Source organism: Cynocephalus volans, chromosome 18, assembly GCF_027409185.1.
Source record: "Cynocephalus volans isolate mCynVol1 chromosome 18, mCynVol1.pri, whole genome shotgun sequence".
Taxonomy (NCBI): Eukaryota; Metazoa; Chordata; class Mammalia; order Dermoptera; family Cynocephalidae; genus Cynocephalus; species Cynocephalus volans.
The window spans coordinates 9309721-9330027 of NC_084477.1; the positions used below are offsets into that span (position 1 = coordinate 9309721).

Here is a 20307-nt window from a genome sequence, read left to right on the forward strand (position 1 = left end):
AAAACCATTCCAGGAAGAGTGACCGTCAGTGCAGAGGCTCTGAGTTGGGGAGTCTGTTCTTGAGGCGCAGCCTGGTGACCTCTGTGTCTTGGGCAGTGATGAAGTCAGAGAAGTGGCTCGGGACCAGATCCAGCCATGGGAAGAATCTCGGACTTTATCCTAAGTGTGGTGACATGAATTTTATCTGGATTTTTTGGGCAGAGCATGCGGACACCAGAATGGGACCATGTGGTCCCACCTGTGGGTGGCCATTTAGGGATGACACAGTTGACAACCCAGAGGTGGCATGATTGTGCTTTCTGATTCTGTTACTCTCTGAGTAAAACTCTTATTTGTTCCACCATATATTCCACTTATTCTATTTCCCTTCAATATATCTGACAGGTTACTACTTGTTAAGATACTTTTTTTTTTTTTTTTTAAAGATGACTGGTAAGGGGATCTTAACCCTTGACTTGGTGTTGTCAGCAGCACACTCTCCCAAGTGAGCCACAGGCCGGCCCTACTACTTGTTAGGATTTTGCCTGTGTCTCACAATTTACTTTGCCTATTCAACAACCACACCTCTTAAGCTACTAGTTTCTTCTCTATGCTTAATACTTTCTATGAGTTGCATTCATCCTGTTTATTTTTCTTGTCTTCTATAGCAGAATCGAATATCCTCAAATACAGCACACTCACGTTACGATGTTTTAAATGAATAAAATAAAACGCAAAGAAGCCAGTTATATTTTTAAAACATAGCTCTACATTAAACATCTAGTAGCAGCAGGTGTAGAAATTACAGTAACTTCAAGTAGGGATGAGCTTCATGTTTTAGTTCCCTGCGACAACGGTAAAGCCATATGAAAACATCTGCGATGACTGTGACCGGCAAAGTCACAGGCACTGCCAACCCTCCTGGGATTTGCACTCATGCATTTGAAAGTCATAGTGCAGGAAATGCTAGGTCCCGGTTGGCATTCTGTCCCGACGGTCTGTGGACTGCTGGCTAGTCCGCCCTCCGAGGAGACTGAACACGCTTAGACAGAGGAGATATGGGTAGAACTAGTTGTGAGAGCAACTCAGCCACCCCGGGACCAAATGATTGAAAGGAGGGGCGGTGCCTGCTTCTGCGCGGGGCTCCCAGCGCGGCCCAAGCTCCGCCCCCGCCCCGCCCCCTATCAGCGGCGCGTAGAGCTGCCCTCCCGCCCGCGGCCTGCAGGGGGCGCGCGCGCCGGCGGCCCCGCCCCGAGGACGCGTGCGCGGAGAGGGAGGCGTTCCCGCGGCCAGGCATCAGCAATCCATCCCGATCGGCGGCGGGCGGCGGGGCGTGCTCGGCGGTGGGCGCTCGGGCGCCTGCGGGGAGCGGACGGGAGGGCGGCGGCGGCGGCGTCGAGGGCGGAGTGGCAGCGGCACGAGGGGGAGGATGGCGGAGGCCTCCGACAAGCTCTACCGCGTCGAGTACGCCAAGAGCGGGCGAGCGTCGTGCAAGAAGTGCGGCGAGAGCATCCCCAAGGACTCGCTCCGCATGGCCATCATGGTGCAGGTGCGGGCGCCGGGCCCGGCCGGGCCGCCTTGGAGGAACGGAGGGGTGGGGGAGGGGCGGCGGGCCGTGTCCGGGGGTGAGGGGTGGGGGAGGGGCGGCGCGTCCCGGGGGCCTCGCGACCCTTCCCGGAGGCTTTGCTGAGCTTGCAGGAAAAGCCCGGGAAATGCGGTCTGCAGCCGGGGGTGCCTCTGGCTTCATGAAAACCGGCAGCCGCTTCTGTCCTCGTTTCTGGGCGGCCGAGCGGTTCTTGTTTGTTTCACTCCCCTTTGCCGCAGGGAGAAAAGCTTATAAGTGGTATTTTAGGCTGATCTGATTTTGACCTTCCTTGTTCTGGAAGGTTCTTTTTTTTTTTTTTTTGTCCTACTTGGATGGTGGCGACTGGCACGTGAGGGTTTTTTGGGTTTTTTTTAAACCTATTTTTGGCTATCGTTTCAACACCCGTTACCCTCGTTTTTTATTTTAATTATGCAGAGCTGTGCAAGGCGGTGTCGTTTCTGAACGGTGCATTTACTTTGGGGCCTGGTTTGTGGTTTGAGATAACGTTTTCCCTGAACTTTCCAGGTTCACAGATGTTCTGTCGGTGCGTTTGCAGCTGTCTGGTTTGAGTAAGAGCGGCTCCAGGGTTTCTTCATCTGGGTTTTCTGATTAATTGGAGATCCCCTTCTGATATTCCCTGAGGCTTGCGGGGTGGCTGGTCGGTGCTGGGGTGCACTGGGAGGTGGTGGGCTTCTGCTGGTGCTGAAGGGTTCCTGCCTCCTCCAGCTTCCAGGTTGCTGATGTCTGACTTTGCCATTCTGGTTCTCACCTGCCCTGTTCCAACCCATAGCTGGCTGTTACCCAAGCTTAGTGCTCACTGTCAAGGTGACTTGGTTTCCCTCCCTATTGTGAGGCTGTGATGTGTTTTAGGAATGACAGGATAGTCCTCAGTGGATTTTCAGTGCATATGGGGTAGAGGGGAGGGAGACATTTACCGAGTGGGTACGAAGTGCCAGGTGTACTTCCTTTATCTGATTTCATAATATGGCACGGACTGAGGCTGTCATGTTTGTATCCTCAGGGCCTACCTAGCTCCATACGTGGCACGCAGTACTTATTCAGGAGACGTTTATTGGATGCCTATTAAGATCCAAGCACTGTGTTAGTACTAAGGGCACAAAGAGATTCCGCCCTCGGAAGCTTCCAGCTTGGCTAAATGGAAGATGACTGGTAAACATTAATATACAGTGGTGGATGCCACCTGATGGAGCTTGCGCCGGGCATTGTGTACGCAGGAAGGAGCCCGGGATGTCCCAGCTAAGTGTGGGGACTGGATGCAGAGTCGTTATTCACAGATGATGAGGACAAAGTAGTCAGGGCCTGTGATTTGAAGAGCCTGTTTCCCACTGAGGGTTTTTTAACTTTATCCTGAATGTATGGAGGTGGCCTGCTCTTTGGAAGTTCCCACTCCTGGTGCAGGGGTTCCTAACCTGGGGTCTGTGAGATGGTGGATAGAACTCAAGAGGTCCATGAATTTAGATGAGAAAAAATTTGCATCTCTGTCTTCACTGACCTAGATAAGATGCAGGATTGCCTCCAGTTATGAACGGAGGCAGCAAAGCACAGGTGTATTAGCAGTACTTGTGATTTTTGTCAAGAACGGTAATTATAGATATTTTCATATCACTTGACGGTTGGGGATTTCTTGAAATATCATTTACGATCATCACTACTTTAAAATTACAGTAGTTAGTTGAAAGGATACTATATCTTGTTGTTTAATACTTGAAAGCTCATGGGTTACTGCACTCCCAAAATTACTTTTTAAATGTTTTGATAATGATTTCAATGTAATCAGTTTTTGTATTTTATTATGTATTTTAAAATGTTATTCCGAGAAAGGGACGTCCATAGGTCTTTTCGGACTGCCAAAGGGGACTGTGTTCTAGGGGGAAGGACAGACAGAAAACCCAAGTACAGCCATTGTGTTGAGGCCACCAGAACAAGGCCACCGTTGAAGACAGAAGAGGGTTAGCTGTGGGGGAGTTGGATCACCCCATTGCGGAACCTGAACCAGATAAAGTTTTAACATTCTGGGCCCTCCTTCGGCCTGTATACTTGAGAATGAAAGGAATTCTTTATTATTAAAAGTAAGTGGTTTTTCTGTAATTGTGAGTTGTACTTCAAAATTTAGAGCTGATCTTGTAGGCTGAGCTCCTAAGGGCCGGAAAGAAAGAAGTCTTTCTCCTCCGTGCTTGAATTTAAATACCTTCTTTACATTTGTATGGGACGATTGTTCTCTACTATAAAATACCTGATACTTTGACAAGCTGAGCCCTCCAGCGTTTTGATTGGGAGGGGATTGTAGTGGACCATTGAGTTCATCTGTCCTAGCAGGGCACACAATGAGGTCACTTGTTCTCTCTGTGGGGTAGGCAGGCAGGTGTAGTGTGGCCTGTTTTACACAGAAGGAAACCAAAGGGGTTCACCAGCTGGTGGCCGGGTTAGGACCCTGGTACGTGGTAGTTGCTCACTGTGTTTGCCGGGTACTCACCCAAAGATTCTGCATCTTGTCTGAGCTGCGCAGCTATCAAGTGGAGGCCATTGTCTTGTGACCTTGGTCTAGTGCCTTCCTGCCATATTATTCTCAGTCCTAAATTCTAGGATAAAGCCTTGCTTTGGTCAAGGATGCTTTCACTGGAGGCTGGGGCCCTTGTGGTCCCCTAAGTTTGTGCCGTGAGTGCGCAGCACTGCCCTGGTGGTTGAGAAGACAGCACTCAGACCGAGGGGCAGGGCAGTAGGTGTGGGACCCCTCGCAGAGCTAGGAAGAAGTGCCACCGCCACGTACCTCCATTGCAGGAGGGTAACCTACGCACTGCCTGGGAGGGGTAGACCAGGAGTACCAAGGAAGGAGGAGCCAGGTCTAGCCACTGCAAATGTTGTTATAAGACAGCCAGGTGCTTAGGGATCTGTACCTGCTGCCTTGGTGAGATCTGGTGGAAAGTTTGAGAGCCAGAGCCTGAGTCTGCTCTCAGCAAAGTCTTTGTGTGCTGGATGCTAGCAAGACGGCCTCCTGCCTCTGGGAGCTTGGAAGCTTCTAACCAGGTGCAGGACACAGACGCTGTATCTGTCTTAACTGAGGGGGGCTGTGGGAAGGATCTGACCTCTAAGTGGGGTGCGAGAGCATTTCAGACCCAGGGAAAAGCTTATACTTCTGTAATCCCAGGCATGATGCTGAAGGGAGTCCTTGAGGTGCCACGGCCTTACTTAGCCTTGCGTTTTAATATATGACATCCAGAAAGACGTCACTTACAGAGTGGGAGGGGGCTAGTTGAGATACCTTGTCACTGCTTTTCCAGACTATTTCCCCTGTCCCCACAACCCTAGCCTAAAAGTTTGGCATAGTAGTTATTTTTAATGCTGTTTTAATCTGATTACATCTGTGTGACATTTATGTTCTATAAAAGCAGGAGTTTGGGGCCTTCTTTCAGTCAGCACACAGTTTCTATATTTTTAAGTAGCCCTTCCAGCCAGATTCAAGTTTAGACTCAGTCATTAACGGCCTGTACGACCCCCACACCCACCCTTGGCAAGGTTTTCCAGCCCCAACAGCTCCATCTGTGAAATGGGGGTGCTAGTTCCCACCCAGAAGCAGGTCGTGGGGTTACACGGGATGGCTTGTGAAAGGCACCAGGGACCAAGTAAATGCCAGTATCCTCCTCTCTTGCCAGACAGTGTGGGAACCTGGTCACGGCACAACGAGAGGCTGCTGAGTCTGTACCAACCCGAGTGTGAAGCATCTGCGGGAAAGGAAACCCCTCAGGAGGGGAACCGCCCTTCCCTCGTAACTGGACGTCCCGGTTCCTGCACCCAGGAGGTGGCCTTCCCTGAAGGCCAGTGAGGAGCTGACAGTGTCGCCCTGGACAGGCCGGGCCTGCTGCCCCAAGCTGTTCTCTCTCCCGCTCCCCCCGCAGACACTAATTCGTTCCACTCGTGTGTGCGGCTGCTGCGCGCTGGACCCTTTTCTCCGACACATTTTCTCTGCCTTGCTCATTATCTCGATCTTGTTTCTCATTATTCTTAACTGCAGAGGCACTTTCAGAGCCCGTTCTGGGCCACACAGGCCCTTTGAGTCCAGGCTTGACAGGAGTGGTTGTCTGGCCTTTCCCAGCAGATGCTGGGGGTCGTGACACTGATCGGGTGTCCGGTGTGTATTTCACTAGCTGTGAGGCTGATTAGCACTGATGGAGCAGGCGTGATTGAAAGGGGCACGGGACAGAGCTCTGCTGTAAGACGCCACCACTCCTGTGGCTGTGTTCTGTGTCCTCAGAGGATGGGCTCAGCAACAGCAGGCGGTGGTTTCCTAGGCTGTCACGGAAGATCTTGTCACAGGGGTGCTGTTACAGAGGTGTGGGGGACGTGGGCACAGCTGTCCTCTCACAGATGAGAAAGCAAGGGTGTCGTGTGGCCCCGCTGCCGAGGCTGGCGTTGAGGTAGGGGTCTGGTGAGTCGGAGTTGGAGGTCAACTGCCCACTTACCTCCCTCTGGTTCCCTTCCTTCCTAGTCGCCCATGTTCGATGGAAAAGTCCCACACTGGTACCACTTCTCCTGCTTCTGGAAGGTGGGCCACTCCATCCGGCACCCCGACATCGAGGTGGATGGGTTCTCGGAGCTGCGGTGGGATGACCAGCAGAAAGTCAAGAAGACTGCAGAGGCCGGAGGAGTGACTGGTGCGTACAGACCAGGGAGCCCCCCACTCTGAAGCATCCAGGGCTCTTTCCTGAGAGAGCAAAGAAAAAGTCCCGCAGCATGCCCTCTCCGTCCTGCACACGTGCCTGTGTTACTTCAGTAATGCCTCATTGACCCAGCGTTGCCTGTTGCATGATGGCTTGTATTTTATTTTTCCACATGCTTGAAATGTAGCCTTCAGATTTGTCATTTTGTTTTTAACAGACTGTTTTTAAGAGCACTTTTAGGTTCACAGCACAACTGAACAAAGTACAGAGAGTTCTCATATACCCCCTGCCCACCCCACCGCGTCCCCTACTATCAACATCCCCCACCAGAGTGGTACATTTGTTACCATCAATGAGCCTGCACTGACACATCGTTATCACCAGGGCCCATACTTTACATTAGGGGTCACTCTTGGTGTACGTTTTGTGGGTTTTGGCAAATCTCTAATGACGTGTCCACCATTATAATATCATACAGAGTAATTCCACTGCCCTGAACATCCTCTGTGCTCCTCCGCCTGTTCATCCTGCCCTCCCCTGCCCCCTGGCAGCCACTCGTCTTTTACTGTCTTTATAGTTTTGCTGGCTTTCTTCACTTAGTTGTATGCATTTCAGTTTTCTCTATGCTTTTCCACGACAACTCATTTCTTTTTGGTACTGAGTAATACTCCATTGTCTGGTGTCCCGGGGTCTGTTCATCCAGTCACCTACCGAAGAATGTCTCGGTTGCCTCCAGGTTTTGGCAATTGTGAACAAAACTGCTATAAACGTTCACGTGTAGGTTTTTGAGTGGACGTGTTTTCAGCTCCTTTCAGTAAATACCTAGGAGCACAATTTCTGGATCTGGTAAGAGTATGTTTGGTTTTGCAAGAAACTGTTCAGCTGTCTTCCAAAATGGCCAAACCATGTTGCATTCCCAGCAGCAGTGTACGAGAGTGTACGCCGCATCTTCACCAGCATTTGGTATTGGTGGTGTTTGGGTTTGGGCCAGTCTGCTAGGTGTGTGGTATTCTGTTGTTTTAATTTGTGTTTCCCTAATGCCGTGATGATGTTGAGCATTTCATGGGCTTATTTGCCATCTGTATATAATCTTTGATGAGGTGTCTGTTCAGATCTTTTGTCTGTTTTTTAATCAGGTTGTTTGTTTTCTTATTGTTGAATTTCAGGAGTTCTTTGTATATTTTGGATAACAGCCTTTTGATGTCTTTTGCAGACACCTTTTCCCAGTGTGTGTCTGGTCTTCTTCTTCTCTTGACTGTGTCTTTCACAGAGCAGAAGGTTTTTTTATTTTAATGAAGTCTGGCTTAGATTGTGTCTTTGGTGTTGCATCTAAAAAAAATCATCACCAGACCCAGGGTCATCTAGGTTTTCTCCCTTTATTTTCTTTCTCTTTCTTTGGGTTCTTTTTTTTTTTTTTTTGGTGGCTGGCCAGTATGGAGGTCCAAATCTTCAAGCTTGGTGTGACAAGGCTGCGCTCTAAGCGGCTGAGCTAACCAGCCAGCCCAGAGGAGGGTTTTTGTTTCGTTTCGTTTTGGTGGCTGGCTGGTGTGGGGACCTTGACCTTGGTGTTATCAACACCATGTTCTACCAGGTGAGCCACCGGCCAGCCCCTCTATGTTGTTTTAAAGTTTACATTTAATTTAATTCTGCAATCCATATTGGGTTACTTTTTGTGAAGGATGTAAAGACTGTGTTCATTGATTTGCATGTGGGTGTCCAGCTGTTCCAGCACCATTTGTTGAAAATACCATCTTTTCTCCATATTGTCTTTGCTCCCTTGTCAACAATCACTGGACTTTATTTGTGGGGTCTTCTTCTGGGCCCGCTATTCTGTTCTATCTGTCTCCTCTTTTGCTAACATAACACCACACTGTCTTGATGGCTATAGCCTTATAGGAAGTCTTCCAACTTGTCCTTTCCAGTATTGTGTTGGCTATTCTAGGTCTTTTGCCTGTCCACACAATTTTTAGAATTGGTTTATTCTTGTCCACAAACTAGCATGCTGGGTGCCTTTAAATTTTAAAAAGTCAATTTTATCATTGTTTTGAAGGAAGTCTTCTGAGACTGCATCCTCACTTCTCTACTTTCCTAAACTGACCCGGTTTAACCTGTTCTCATGGCTCTAAGGACATGGACGGGAGCTCAGCCATCCTTCTCCAGGGAGCTGTTTGTGTCTGTGCTGAGGTGTCTTGTTTCTGTCTGCCTGTCCTTCTTGCAGCCATTGATGTGTTTGAACTCCAGCTATCTCTGATCTGCTGGATACTAAGAGATCAGTAACACCACTCAGAACTGTGTGTAAAAATAACAGTAAATTTGCCAAGAAAGGGTCCAGAGGGTGAGTGTCAGTTTTAAGAGAAGTCGAGCATAATAAATTTTTTTTTTGTTCTGTGGCTGTTTCCCTTTTGTATTGAGGATACTGGAAGTTGTAGGTTTAGGTACCTAGATAATGCTATATCTAGTTATAATTTAAACGTATCAAATTATAATTTTATGATGCGAAAGGCATAATAATTTTGCTGTAAATGTGTCTGTTTTATGAAACCATCAGAACCATAAAGTTAAAAGACTACTTACTAATTGTCCAGATATTTTCCATCCAAAGAACTTAACTTACTATTTTGAGATATATGAAAAGTTTAATTCATCCCAGATCCTGCAGTTCAGAGATAACGATCGTTAACACTGTGAGGTGTCAGCCTAGAAAGCATTGATATGTGTGTGTGTGATTTCTTTCTTTCCTGTAGAAATAGGGTCTTACTCTAAGTATTACTTTTTAAAAAAAAATACTCAATTACCTTTTTTTGTGGTAAAATATATATAACATAAAATTTGTCGTCTTAACCATTTTTAACTGTCCAGCTCAGCGACATTAAGTAGATTCACATTGCTGTGTACCATCCACCATGCATCTCCAGAACCCTTCATCTTCCCAAAGTGAAATTCTGTATCCATTAGACAGTAACGCCCCATTCCCCGGGCAGCCACCGTTCTGCTTTCAGTCTCTCTGAAGCCTGTGAATTTGACCATTCTAGGTGCCCGTTATGAGTGGACTCATACAGTATTAGCCCTGTGTCTGGCTTATTTCACATAGCATAGTGTCTTCCAGGTTCCTCCACGTGGTAGCATGTGTCAGAATTTCCTGTATTGATAATATCTCGTTTGTTGTATGTCTCTACCACTTTTTGTTTATCCATTCATATGTCAGTGGTTATTTGATGGTTTCTACTTTTGGCTGTGTTCAGTGATGCTGCTGTGAACATGGGTACACAAATATCTGTTAGAGAGCCTGCTTCCACCTCTGCTGTATATACCCAGAAGTGAAATCGCTAGATAATATGGTAATTCTATGGTTAATTTGTTGAGGAACCTCCGTATTATTTTTGACAGCAGCCGTAACATTTTGCATTCCCACCAGCAATCCATAAAATAGCCAATCTGATGTGTGCGAAGTGGTGTCATTGTGGTTTTGGTTCTCTGACTTATGCATTACTTCTACAACTTGGTGTTTGCTCACTTCGTGTTAAAAGTTAGCGATTTCCGTCATTATCTTTTAAAGGCACATAGTATTCATTTATTGAAGTCTTGCTAAGCACTTGACATATATTAATTTCATTGAGTCCTGCAGTAGGCTTTTACTGGCTTTTACAGATGAGGAAACTGAGGCACAGAGAAGTTAGGTAAGTGACCCTGGGTTATACTGGTAGTAAATGCCTGAGCCATGATTCAAATCCAACCGTCTTCAGGATTTTATCCTTTTAGCTATATTACAAGTAGAGCTGCAGCAAATTTCTTGTTTATTCTGTGCAACTGACCAGTTATTTCTTTAATTCCAAGAAGTGGAATTACTGCCCAAAGGGATGAACAAATTTAAGGCTGCTTTGTATGTGCCAAACTGCCTTCCAGAAAGGTTATATTAGTTGCACTTACACCAGCAATATGTAATAGACCCACTTCTCCACCTCCACACCATTCCTAAGTATTTTCACTCTTTTTCATTTCACTACCAGTGAGGTAAAACATTTTGTCATATGTTTATTAGCGCCCCATAACCCCCCCTTTTTTTTAAGGCCATTTGTGTTACTTTATTTTTTTATTTTTTATTTTTTTTAAAAGATGACCGGTAAGGGGATCTTAACCCTTGACTTGGTGTTGTGAGCACCACGCTCAGCCAGTGAGCGAACCGGCCATCCGTATATGGGATCCGAACCCGGGGCCTTGGTGCTATCAGCACCGCACTCTCCCGAGTGAGCCACCGGCCGGCCCATTTGTGTTACTTTAATATGTCTCTTTACCTCATTTTTCTTCGGGGTGTTTTGACTTTTTATAAATGAAATATAAAAAATACCAATTCTTTGTCATCACATTTTGCAAATATCTTCCCCAGTTTGACCTTTTTTTTTTGCTGCCTGTTGTATGTTTTGCCACATTCAAGGTCCATCTTTGACTAATGTGTGTTTGCAGTATGTCTTTAATAAAGTCTGGAATTTTAAGTAATTTACCTGCAGTTATATGCACAGATCTTATCTAGTTTAGTGAGTTTTGACAAGTGTATACATGCGTACACCCCATCAAATTATAGAACAGTTGTCATCCTGGAAAGTTCCCTTGTGTTCTTTTAAACATCCTTCCCTGATCCAGGTAAGGACTGGTTCTGATCTCTATCCCCATAGATTAATTTTGCCTGATTTAGAATTTCAGGGGAAAAGGGGAATCGTGTGTGCTCACTATGTGTCTTTCACTCAGCATAATGTCTGTGAGACCCACCCAGGTTGTCTCATGTGTCATTAGTCAGTTTTTTTATTGCTGAGGAGTTGTCCTTTGTTTGAGTATATCACAATTTGTTTATCCATTTTCCATGGTGACTTTTGGAGTATTGCCAGTTTGGAGCTAATATAAACACATCTGCTGTTAACATTTGTGTGCGAGTCTCTGTATACACATGTGCATTCATTTCTTTTGGGCAAATACCTAGGAATGGAATAGCAAGGTCCCACAGTAGATGTACATTTGGCTCTTTTAAGAAACTGCCAAACTGTTTTCCAAATTGGTTGTACAATTTTGTATTCCCACCAGCCACATGAGAGTCTCAGGGCTTCCCCATGCTCGCTCTCTCCTGAAGATATGGTCACTCCTCGGTATTAGTCATTCTGACAGGTTATCTGATGGTCACATGTTCTCATGGTTTTAATTTGTACTTTTCTTTATTATCAAATTGTAAGAGTTCTTAGTATATTGTACATACAAGCCTTTTACTAGATTATAACTATTGCGAATGCCTTCTCCAGGTCTGTGGCTTGCCTTTTTAATTACTGACATTTTTTTGAAGAGCAGTACTTTTTAATTTTGATTAAATTTGTCCAATTTGTTGATTTTTTTTTCCCCCTTCGTTTTTGGTTAGTGCTTGCTGCTATCTACTAAGAAATCTTTGCCTACTCTTAAGATTGTGTAGATATACTCTTCAGTTTTCTTCTAGAAGTTTTATAGCTGTAGATTTTACATTTAGATTTGTGATCTTAAACCTTAAATTAGCTTTCGTGTTAGGTGTGAGGAGGATGTTCTTTGGGTTTTTGTTTTTTTTGTTTTTTTCTTTTCCATGTGGATATCCTGTTGTTACAGCACCATTTGTTGAAAAGATTCTTTTCCCCGTTGGATTGCTTTGGCTTATTTGTCAAAACTAGGTGACTGCAGAATGTGGGTCTGTCTGGATTCTATTTGGTTCCATTGATTTATTTGTCTGCCAATAACCCAGTGTCTTAGTAACTATGACTGATAGTACGTTGTGAAGTCATGTAGCGTCATACCTCCGCCTTTGTTCTTTTTCGATACTGTTTTAGCCTTTCTGAGTCCTCTGTAATTCCTTAAAAATTTTGTAGTAAACTTATTAATTTCTTTGCCCAAAAATGCCTGGTAGGAATGTGACTGGCATTACATTGAATCTGCGGATCAAGTGGCAGATAAAATTGGCATCTTAACAAACTGATTCTCCCACTCCATGAACATGATAAGTCTCTGCATTTATTTAGGTCTTAAATTTCAGCAGTCGCACAACTGTTCAGTGTAGCGATCTTGTGTGACTTTTGTCGAATTTATCTCTTATGTATTTTATGTATTTTAAGGCTATTAAATAGCAATGTGCTTTCTTTTTGCAATGGTTTTTTTTTTTTTTTTTTTTTTTGTCTTTTTCGTGACCGGCAGTCAGCCAGTGAGTGCACCACCCAGTCCTATATAGGATCCGAACCCGCTGCGGGAGCGTCGCCGCGCTCCCAGCGCCGCACTCTCCCGAGTGCGCCGCGGGCTTGGCCCTCTTTTTTTGCAATGTTTATTGCTAGTATATAGAAATTTTTGTATGTTTGTATATATGGACCTTATGCCCTGCAAATTCCCTAAGTTCACTTAATAGTTCTAGTAGCTTTTTTGTAGATTCCTAAGGATATTTCACATATATAATCATGTCATCTACAAATAGAAATGGCTTTACTTGTTCTTTTCAAAACTTACCTCTTTTATTTCTTTTTCTTTCCCTAATGCACAGTCTGGAATAGAAGTGGTGAGAGATGATAGTCTTGCTTTGTTCCTCGTCTTAGAGAAACGTGCAGCCTGGGAATTTATTTTTGTTTAAGAAAAGAATCTAGCTTTTATCTCATATGGTTGGCCAGTGATTCCCCAAAACTCTTTCTTGAATGATTCATCCTTTCTCCACTAATTTGAAATGGTTCCTTTGCCAGAGTTTAATTCTTAAGTACACTTGTGTCTGATCTATATCAGGACAGTCCCTTCAATTCAACAGTGAACTTTGATAAATAAAGGTATAATGGAAATTAGAAGGCTGAATTAGAATTTAATATGGTTCTAGGCTTTTAAAGGTAAGCACTTAATAAGTATTTTCCAAGATTGGGGGGGAGGTTACTCCAGAGGAAATGGAGAGAGGTGTAGGTCAGACAGCTGATGGCCAGCTAACATGGTGCTGTTTCAAAGATCTTGTATGACAAAGGTCACTTTATTGCCAGAAAAGAACCTCTATCAACCAACCACAGTTGTTACAGACAGACAGAGATGAGATGGACCGATTGTAGTCTCCCAAAACACAAGGTGTCCTAGTGGAAGGATCTCAGGGAGGTAGTGGGAGAGGACAGGGGACTTTGTGGTGCTGTGCTGTGTGTGACACTGTTGAGATGAGAGTTGTTGTGCTTGATTCTTCAGGCAAAGGCCAGGATGGAGTTGGCAGCAAGACAGAGCAGACGCTGGGCGACTTTGCAGCAGAGTACGCCAAGTCCAACAGAAGCACATGCAAGGGGTGCATGGAGAAGATTGAAAAGGTGAGGGCTGGGCTCGGGCAGCAGCACTTCATGTGTTGCTTCGCACTGGGCGTCCTTGGCTATCTGGAGAACAGGAGAATTTGGGGCTTTAGGGTGCTACCCCACCCCGGTGGTTAAAAATAAAGATGTCGGGAGAGACTGGAGTTGATAGTGACTGTCCCTCCACACAGGTCTGGCCCTGCTTTCTCATGGTCCAATCCTTGTGCCTGTGGCTGCAGACATGGGAGAGTTTGGGAAGCATTAACATGAGGGGTCAATTTTGGACTCAGTAGTGCCTGGGGAAGGGCTGTCGTCTGTGCTTTATGGTAGGATTAATTTAAGGACTGTGTTTTCCCTGGTGTCAGCCTCCAGCTTTCTTCTGTTTAATCAGAGGAACTTCATTAACCAGCCTTTCCTACTAATTCTAGTCCCTGAAGGCTGCAGCCAGTCAGATGTACAAGCAGGCGATGATACAGGTAGGAGGAAAGCCTTGTGCCCTCCGGCCTTCTCACCTTCTCATGTTTCTTGCACGTACGAATTGATCCATTTAAGGCATTGATTGAAGGTTCCTGCCTCCTCGAGGTATTAAACAGGAAATTGAGGAGTGTGGGTAGTGTTTAGAAAGGGAAAGACATTGAATTGCTAGATCTTCTCCAGCTACCTTCAGCCACTGAAAATTTGAAGCAAAAGTTAAGGTCCACCTCATCTAAAAGGCAGTACCAGAAGCTCTGTGTGTTTGGATGTTACTGAGCCTAAAAAGGAGTTTTACGTATTGTCAGCAGCCCCTCAGGCTGAGTTCTCTGGGTCTGGGCCTCACAGGCATGAAACTCCTGGAGATGTCAGCTCTAGGGACTGTAAGTCTGGGCGGGCTGGTAGGACTGGGTTCTTGCCTATGGTTTCTTGCCACTTCTTAGAGGGCTTCATATATATAAATTTGATGGTGGGCGCGGCAGCAAATCCCTGCTAGGGTAAAGGTGCTGCATTGGGGGTTGGTCCAGGTATTATGCAAGTCTCCAGCTCTGCCTGCCCCAGGTCAGCAGAAACATCTTCAGGGAAGGGTTGTCACCTCCTCACTTGTCCAGGCAGGTAGCTAGCCAGCCAGCCATTTGGAATTAGCTCCTTTTAAAATGGTGGTGCTGAGGCTTGAGGGTAGTACTCAATCCCTGGTGGCATAAGGGAGCCAGAACCTCCCAGCGGCCCTTGAAACCCACCCTAGGTTGCCAGGCAGTCCTTGGCTTGGACCCGAGGCTCCCGCCGGCTGGAGCACAGGCTCGCCCCTCTGGTGCTCACTGTCCTTCCTTGGTCCCACTTGTGGTTTTTCCTCCAGGGCCAGATGCGCCTGTCCAAGAAGATGCTGGACCCGGAGAAGCCCCAGCTGGGCATGATCGACCGCTGGTACCACCCGAACTGCTTTGTCAAGAACAGGGAGGAGCTGGGTTTCCGGCCCGAGTACAGCGCGAGCCAGCTCAAGGGCTTCAGCCTCCTCTCTGCGGAGGATAAAGACGCCCTGAAGAAGCAGCTCCCGGGAGTCAAGAGTGAAGGGTGGGTGGGCGCTCTGGGGGTCCTGAGAGGGGCTTGAGGGAGGCCCGAAGACCCTACAGACTGTTTGTGGTTCCCTTTGCTGACCGCCCAAAAGCCATGGAGAGGCAGGCTGAGGGATGGAGAGGCAGGGCTGTGGGAGCAGAGGACAGAGTAGAGCGGACTTGCAGGAGCTCCCAGTGGACATTCCTACAGCCCCAGCCCTGCTGAGAGCCCACTCCCCTGTGAGATCTGCTTCCTGGCGGTCTGCTCCGCCTTCTGACAGCTGATCTCCGTGGACGGGGAAGAATCCAGTCCTACTCTTCCACAACAGCCCTGCAGGCTTTAAGGTCACTCTCCTTCCCATCTGAGGGTTGCCTTTGCCCAGGTCGGCCACCATGTTTCCTCTGACCCCTCATGATCCACTCCCACGTCCCTTAGGCATCCTCATAGACGTGTTCGTGGGTGTATTCCTGTGCGTCTGGGTCTTTAGGAATGGTGTGGGTGATTCCTGACCATTTTTACATAGGATCCAGGGCTCAGGCCCCACCTGATGTCAGAAACCCCATGTATCTCTTGGCACAAAAGAAAAGGCCTGGAAAGTTCTGGCAGGGAGTTTGCAGAGATGGGGAGTAGATAGTAAGTTCCCCGGCTTAGAGTTCAGAATGGAATGGGTGTCCCATGGTGTTGAGTTCAGGATGTAAGGACTCTCAGTGACTGTCTCGAGTCAGTGGAGACTCCCTGCTCTTCCCTGTTTACCCTCTGCTGCTCCCTGAGCCCCAGTCTAGACAACTGCTTGTTAAGGAGCACAGGGTGGCGTGACGGGGCCCAGGGTGCACCCCACTGCTTGAACAGCTGCTGTGGGCCACCTTCATCGAGCAGCCATCATACATTATTTCAGCGCGTAGTACACAAGTTCATTGCAGCAGCACAGGTGGCTCTGGAATGTATAAGAAAACTGGAAAATCAGTTCCATAAATCAGAAAATCCTCAGGGCATTGCAGCGTGTGATGCGGGAATTCATCAGCTCACATGTGCGCCGTGGCGACAACCAGAGTGGATCGAGCACATTCAGTGTGCTCAGCTCTGCACTTGAGCTGGTTTGATTGACCATTGCCACGATTTTATAAGGAAGATGGTTTTCTTTTCCCTATTTTATAGATGAGGAAGAGTGTAAGGGTTTGAACTTCCGTCTGCATGACAGCTGAGACTGACTCCTGACTGCTCTGGCTGTGCTGCCCCATGTTTATTAGGGTTGCTGGTACCCTCTGTGCCCGCCCTCGAGTCAGGACGCTGCTGAGCTTGGTTAGCTGTTGTGCATTTGCCGAACCAGCGGGGAACGGCCGGTTGGTGGTGCTTTGGCTGTCACTTCTCGTGTGGGCTTTCAGTGGCAGCACAAGCCCCACCTCTGAGAATAGCCTCTTGGCCTTGGGAGCAGCCCTGTCTATGTTTTAGCTCAAAAGGCCCAGCCCCTGTGCTTTGTCGTTCTGCAATCCCTGCCCCTAGTCCCTGGGCTTACCTCCAGCATAGTTCCTGCAAGAACCTTCCAGGCCGTCTCTTTCATGCCAAGAGATACATGGGATTTTTGACATCAGGTGGGGCCTGATCCCCGGCTCCTGTACTGGGCTGTTCCAAAATCCTGGAGCAACCCAGCCACCCTCCTCGGCTGGCAGAGTATGCTCTGAAATGGACGGAGTCTTCTACCTTCTCAGTTGCAAGTACTGCCTGAGTAGATGGTGAGCTCCTGAGAGCACTGAGTGGAGCACGGGTTGGGAGTGACAGATGTGAGCAGGGCCTGGCAGAGAGTAGTTAAAATGACGTAAGATTCTGTGTTGCCCGAGTCATTGGGTGTCAGAGTTTTAATGGCTCTGGTTTTTTCTCTTATATCCTGTGTCTCTTTCAGAAAGAGAAAAGGTGACGAGGTAGATGGAACGGATGGAGTGGCCAAGAAGAAATCTAAAAAAGAAAAAGACAAGGACAGTAAGCTTGAAAAGGCCCTCAAGGTGAGTCCTGAGCTTTGTGCCTGCCTCCCTTCCACATTCCATCTCAGTTCTCTTCCTCGTTCTGGGAAGAAAGTTCAAGAAGTTGTCCCACTCACCAAGACCTTTAAGAATTCTTAAATTGATAGCTGTCTTTGATAGCAAGGCCTTTTCTCCAGATTATTGTCTTTCCTCCTTTCAAAGAAACAATTCGTATTTGGAAGAGAGCCCACATGAGGCTGTAGGTGCCAGGCCTCCAGCCAGGCCCAGCAGGAGCCAAGTGCCCTGTCCCACTCACCAGCCTCACGTGCTCTGGCCCAGTCATACACCACTGCCATCTCGCACCTTCAGGGTCGCTCACAAACATTGGAAACCGAATATTAAATTCAAGGATGCCGGAGCTTCTCAGTGTAGACAAATGGCTTGAAGAGAAAGTTTTTACACATTTTTTTTAAGTGAAGATTTCTCTCTCTATATATATATTTTATCATTTCATTAGGAATAATTCCAAATGGGTCATGAAGAAAACTTATTCATTGAATCTGATGAGTTTTCCAAAAACTCTTAATGAAAATATGTTCACCAATAAACAATAAAACATTAGCAGAATTATCCTATACTGGGCAAAGAGGCTGATACCAAACGCAACACGCAACATAAAAACAGTGCAATATAAAGGAGGACAGTCTGCTGAGTATTAAAAACCAACCCAATGTGAACTCTTTGCAACCAGCACAGAATTAATTCGGTTTAAATCCAAACCACACCAAGGTTCAGTTTGGCTGATGGAAGCCAGGAGTCAATAATGAGGGAAAAATAAGTCCCTCAGTGCAGGACAGCCAGACAGTGTTTTGGAGTATTTCCCTGGCTGGTACATGCAGTATTAAAAAATATTTTTGGGCAAGGGACAGAAATAAATACAAATGGAATGCTACATTTTAAAAATCAGACTGTCCCAGGAATGATAAAGGTATCAGTCAAGTGACAAGGGGATAACTCTAAAACATTGTTTGTTGTGGGCTCAAAAAAAAAAAAAAATTCAAAACAGATTTATTTAAAGGCCTCACAATAACTACGTCCAGGCATTTAGGTTTAAGGAAAGTAAAATTAAAAGAGAATACTTTTTTCCCCAAGGAGAATTTCTTTAAAACCAAGTTTATTGCTAAATAGCAACATTATACTTGGTAAACAATAATTGGCAACAAAATAAGTTTAAATGCTGTAATATTCTGCCCAAACCAGTCCCAGATAGTTTAGTAACCAAGGTGCAAACTAATTTTGTTGTAACAAGCCTAGACTAATTCTATGAAATGTGTCCTTGGTTAGATATCCAGTTTCATTTAACGTTTTGAAAGCTCCTTTGACAGCCAGTCAAATCCCTCATACAGACCAGTTCCTTGTGCAGCACAAGTGGCTTGAACATACCGTGTTCTGTTATGAAGAGACTGCAGACCTAATTTATCTGTCATTTCACTGATGGCCATAGCATTTGGCAAATCCTGTTTGTTTGCAAAAAGCAGCAGCACTGCATCTTGCAACTCATCTTCCTGGAGCATTTTCTGCACCTTCCTGAATTCTTTTACGATCATTGCTATCTACCGCAAAAATAAGACCCTGGGTATTCTGGAAGTAATGCCTCCAGAGAGACCTAGTTTTATCTTGACCACCAACATCCCATACTGTGAAACAAATGTTCTTATATTCTACTGTTTCCACATTAAAACCAGTGGTTGGTATGGTGGTGACTGTCTCCCCTAACTTCAGTTTATAAAGAATGGTCGTCTTGCCAGCAGCATCCAATCCAACCATCAAAATGCGCATCTGCTTCTTGCTAAAGAGGCGGGAGAAGAGAGATGAGATGGTGGGGCGCGTGGCAGTAGTGGCACTTGCGATGGGCAGAAGGGGTTTGGGACGTCCCCAGGCCTTCTCCTTTCAAATTCACTGCAAACTGAGCAAGAGGGAAGAGAGAGCGGAGGAAAAAAGAGGGTGACAGGGATGACTTGCTGGCTGGTGTGTTGGATGAAGCTCCGGGACAGGAATTAGTGGAGTGAGTACCTGCTGGGCGACTGGCGCGGCAGCTCTGGCTGTGCCACCAATTTCTCATTTTAAAAAGGAGTAGAAGGCATATAGTGACAGAGGAGAAAACTACCCATTAAATCAGTGCTCATTGGGGCTGGCCAGTTGTTGGAGTGCAGCCTTGTAACACTAAGGTCAAAGGTTTGGATCCCCGTGCCGGCCAGCCACCCGAAAAATAAATAAATAAATGCTCATTAACCAGGGAGACTCATCTCTGTTGATTACATGTGTGTTAAAGCAAAGTGAAAATGATTAATCAGAAAATGCTGGGGTTTTGGGAAACTGGAGAACAGTCAGTCTCTGCTTGGGAACATGATTTCCATGAGCCATCTCCTTGAGTTTCTTGTATGAGTATTCAGTTTTTGCTGGGGGTATAAAAAGGAAAAGCAATTTCTGATCTTCCAGTGGCCTAATGAGAATCACAGATTTGGCGTGATAGGGTAAAAATTGCCCGCTGTGCACCAGACCTGGCTGCCGCAGAGCTGTGGTGCTATCTTGCAGTTACGGTTTGCTGGGTTTGGTGTTTGTGTCTCTTCCCAGTGTTGCCAGAGATATAAAGAAAGTCAAGGTTAAATGCTTCCTCAGCCTGATGCATCTGTGTCTGCCAGCTCCCCATCCTTAGTCACAGGGGTGGAAGAGTTCTTTCATTTAACCTTGTACCACGAGACTTTCCTCCTGCTCCCACATTTTCATTGCCGGTGTCCCAGCACGTGCTGTGCTACGGGAAAGAACGAGGGAGGGGTGTTGTCACTGATAGCCCTTAAAAATGACGCTGCAAATGTGCATGCCTGCAGCTTTGTCAGACAAGTTGAAGTCTTCACATGGTGCCGATCGCAACCCTGTGGGTCATGGTAGGGCCGGTATGTTTATCTCCATTTTACAGAGTCCAGTCTGAAGCTGTGAGAGTGAAAAACTCTCCACTGTCCTAGAGAAAGGAGACTCCGCCGGCCTCGCCTCTAAGCTGGGGAGGCCGGTGCCGCCTTCTGTAAGGTTTACGGTTGTGGGAATAAATGAGATGCCACGAAAAGTGTTTTAACAGAGAGTAGGCACTTAAGCATTAAAAAAGAAGATATAAAGTTTTGTTTTCAGAAGAGCTTAAAAATATTCCTGCATGATACTGAGTATAATACACTATTAGGGAAATTGGTATTTAGGAATCATTTCTACTCTAAGATTGGTGGAGAATAGCCGTCCCCAGT

The 20307-nt window shown here is 46.4% G+C and overlaps 1 protein-coding gene and 1 pseudogene across 2 annotated transcripts in view; one reads left to right on the plus strand and one right to left on the minus strand.

Moving 5' to 3' along the window:
- The first annotated feature begins 1348 nt into the window (after positions 1-1348).
- PARP1 (poly(ADP-ribose) polymerase 1) overlaps positions 1349-20307 on the plus strand; it is a 41115-nt gene continuing 22156 nt past the window's right edge. For both annotated transcript variants that reach the window (XM_063082802.1, XM_063082803.1), the window contains exons 1-5: positions 1349-1528; positions 6069-6234; positions 13441-13556; positions 14863-15077; positions 16957-17056. In XM_063082802.1, the coding sequence (XP_062938872.1) occupies positions 1409-1528; positions 6069-6234; positions 13441-13556; positions 14863-15077; positions 16957-17056 (717 nt within the window). In that variant the 5' untranslated portion in view covers positions 1349-1408. The remainder of the gene's footprint in view (positions 1529-6068; positions 6235-13440; positions 13557-14862; positions 15078-16956; positions 17057-20307) is intronic.
- LOC134366488 (ADP-ribosylation factor 4-like) lies at positions 18352-19801 on the minus strand (annotated as a pseudogene).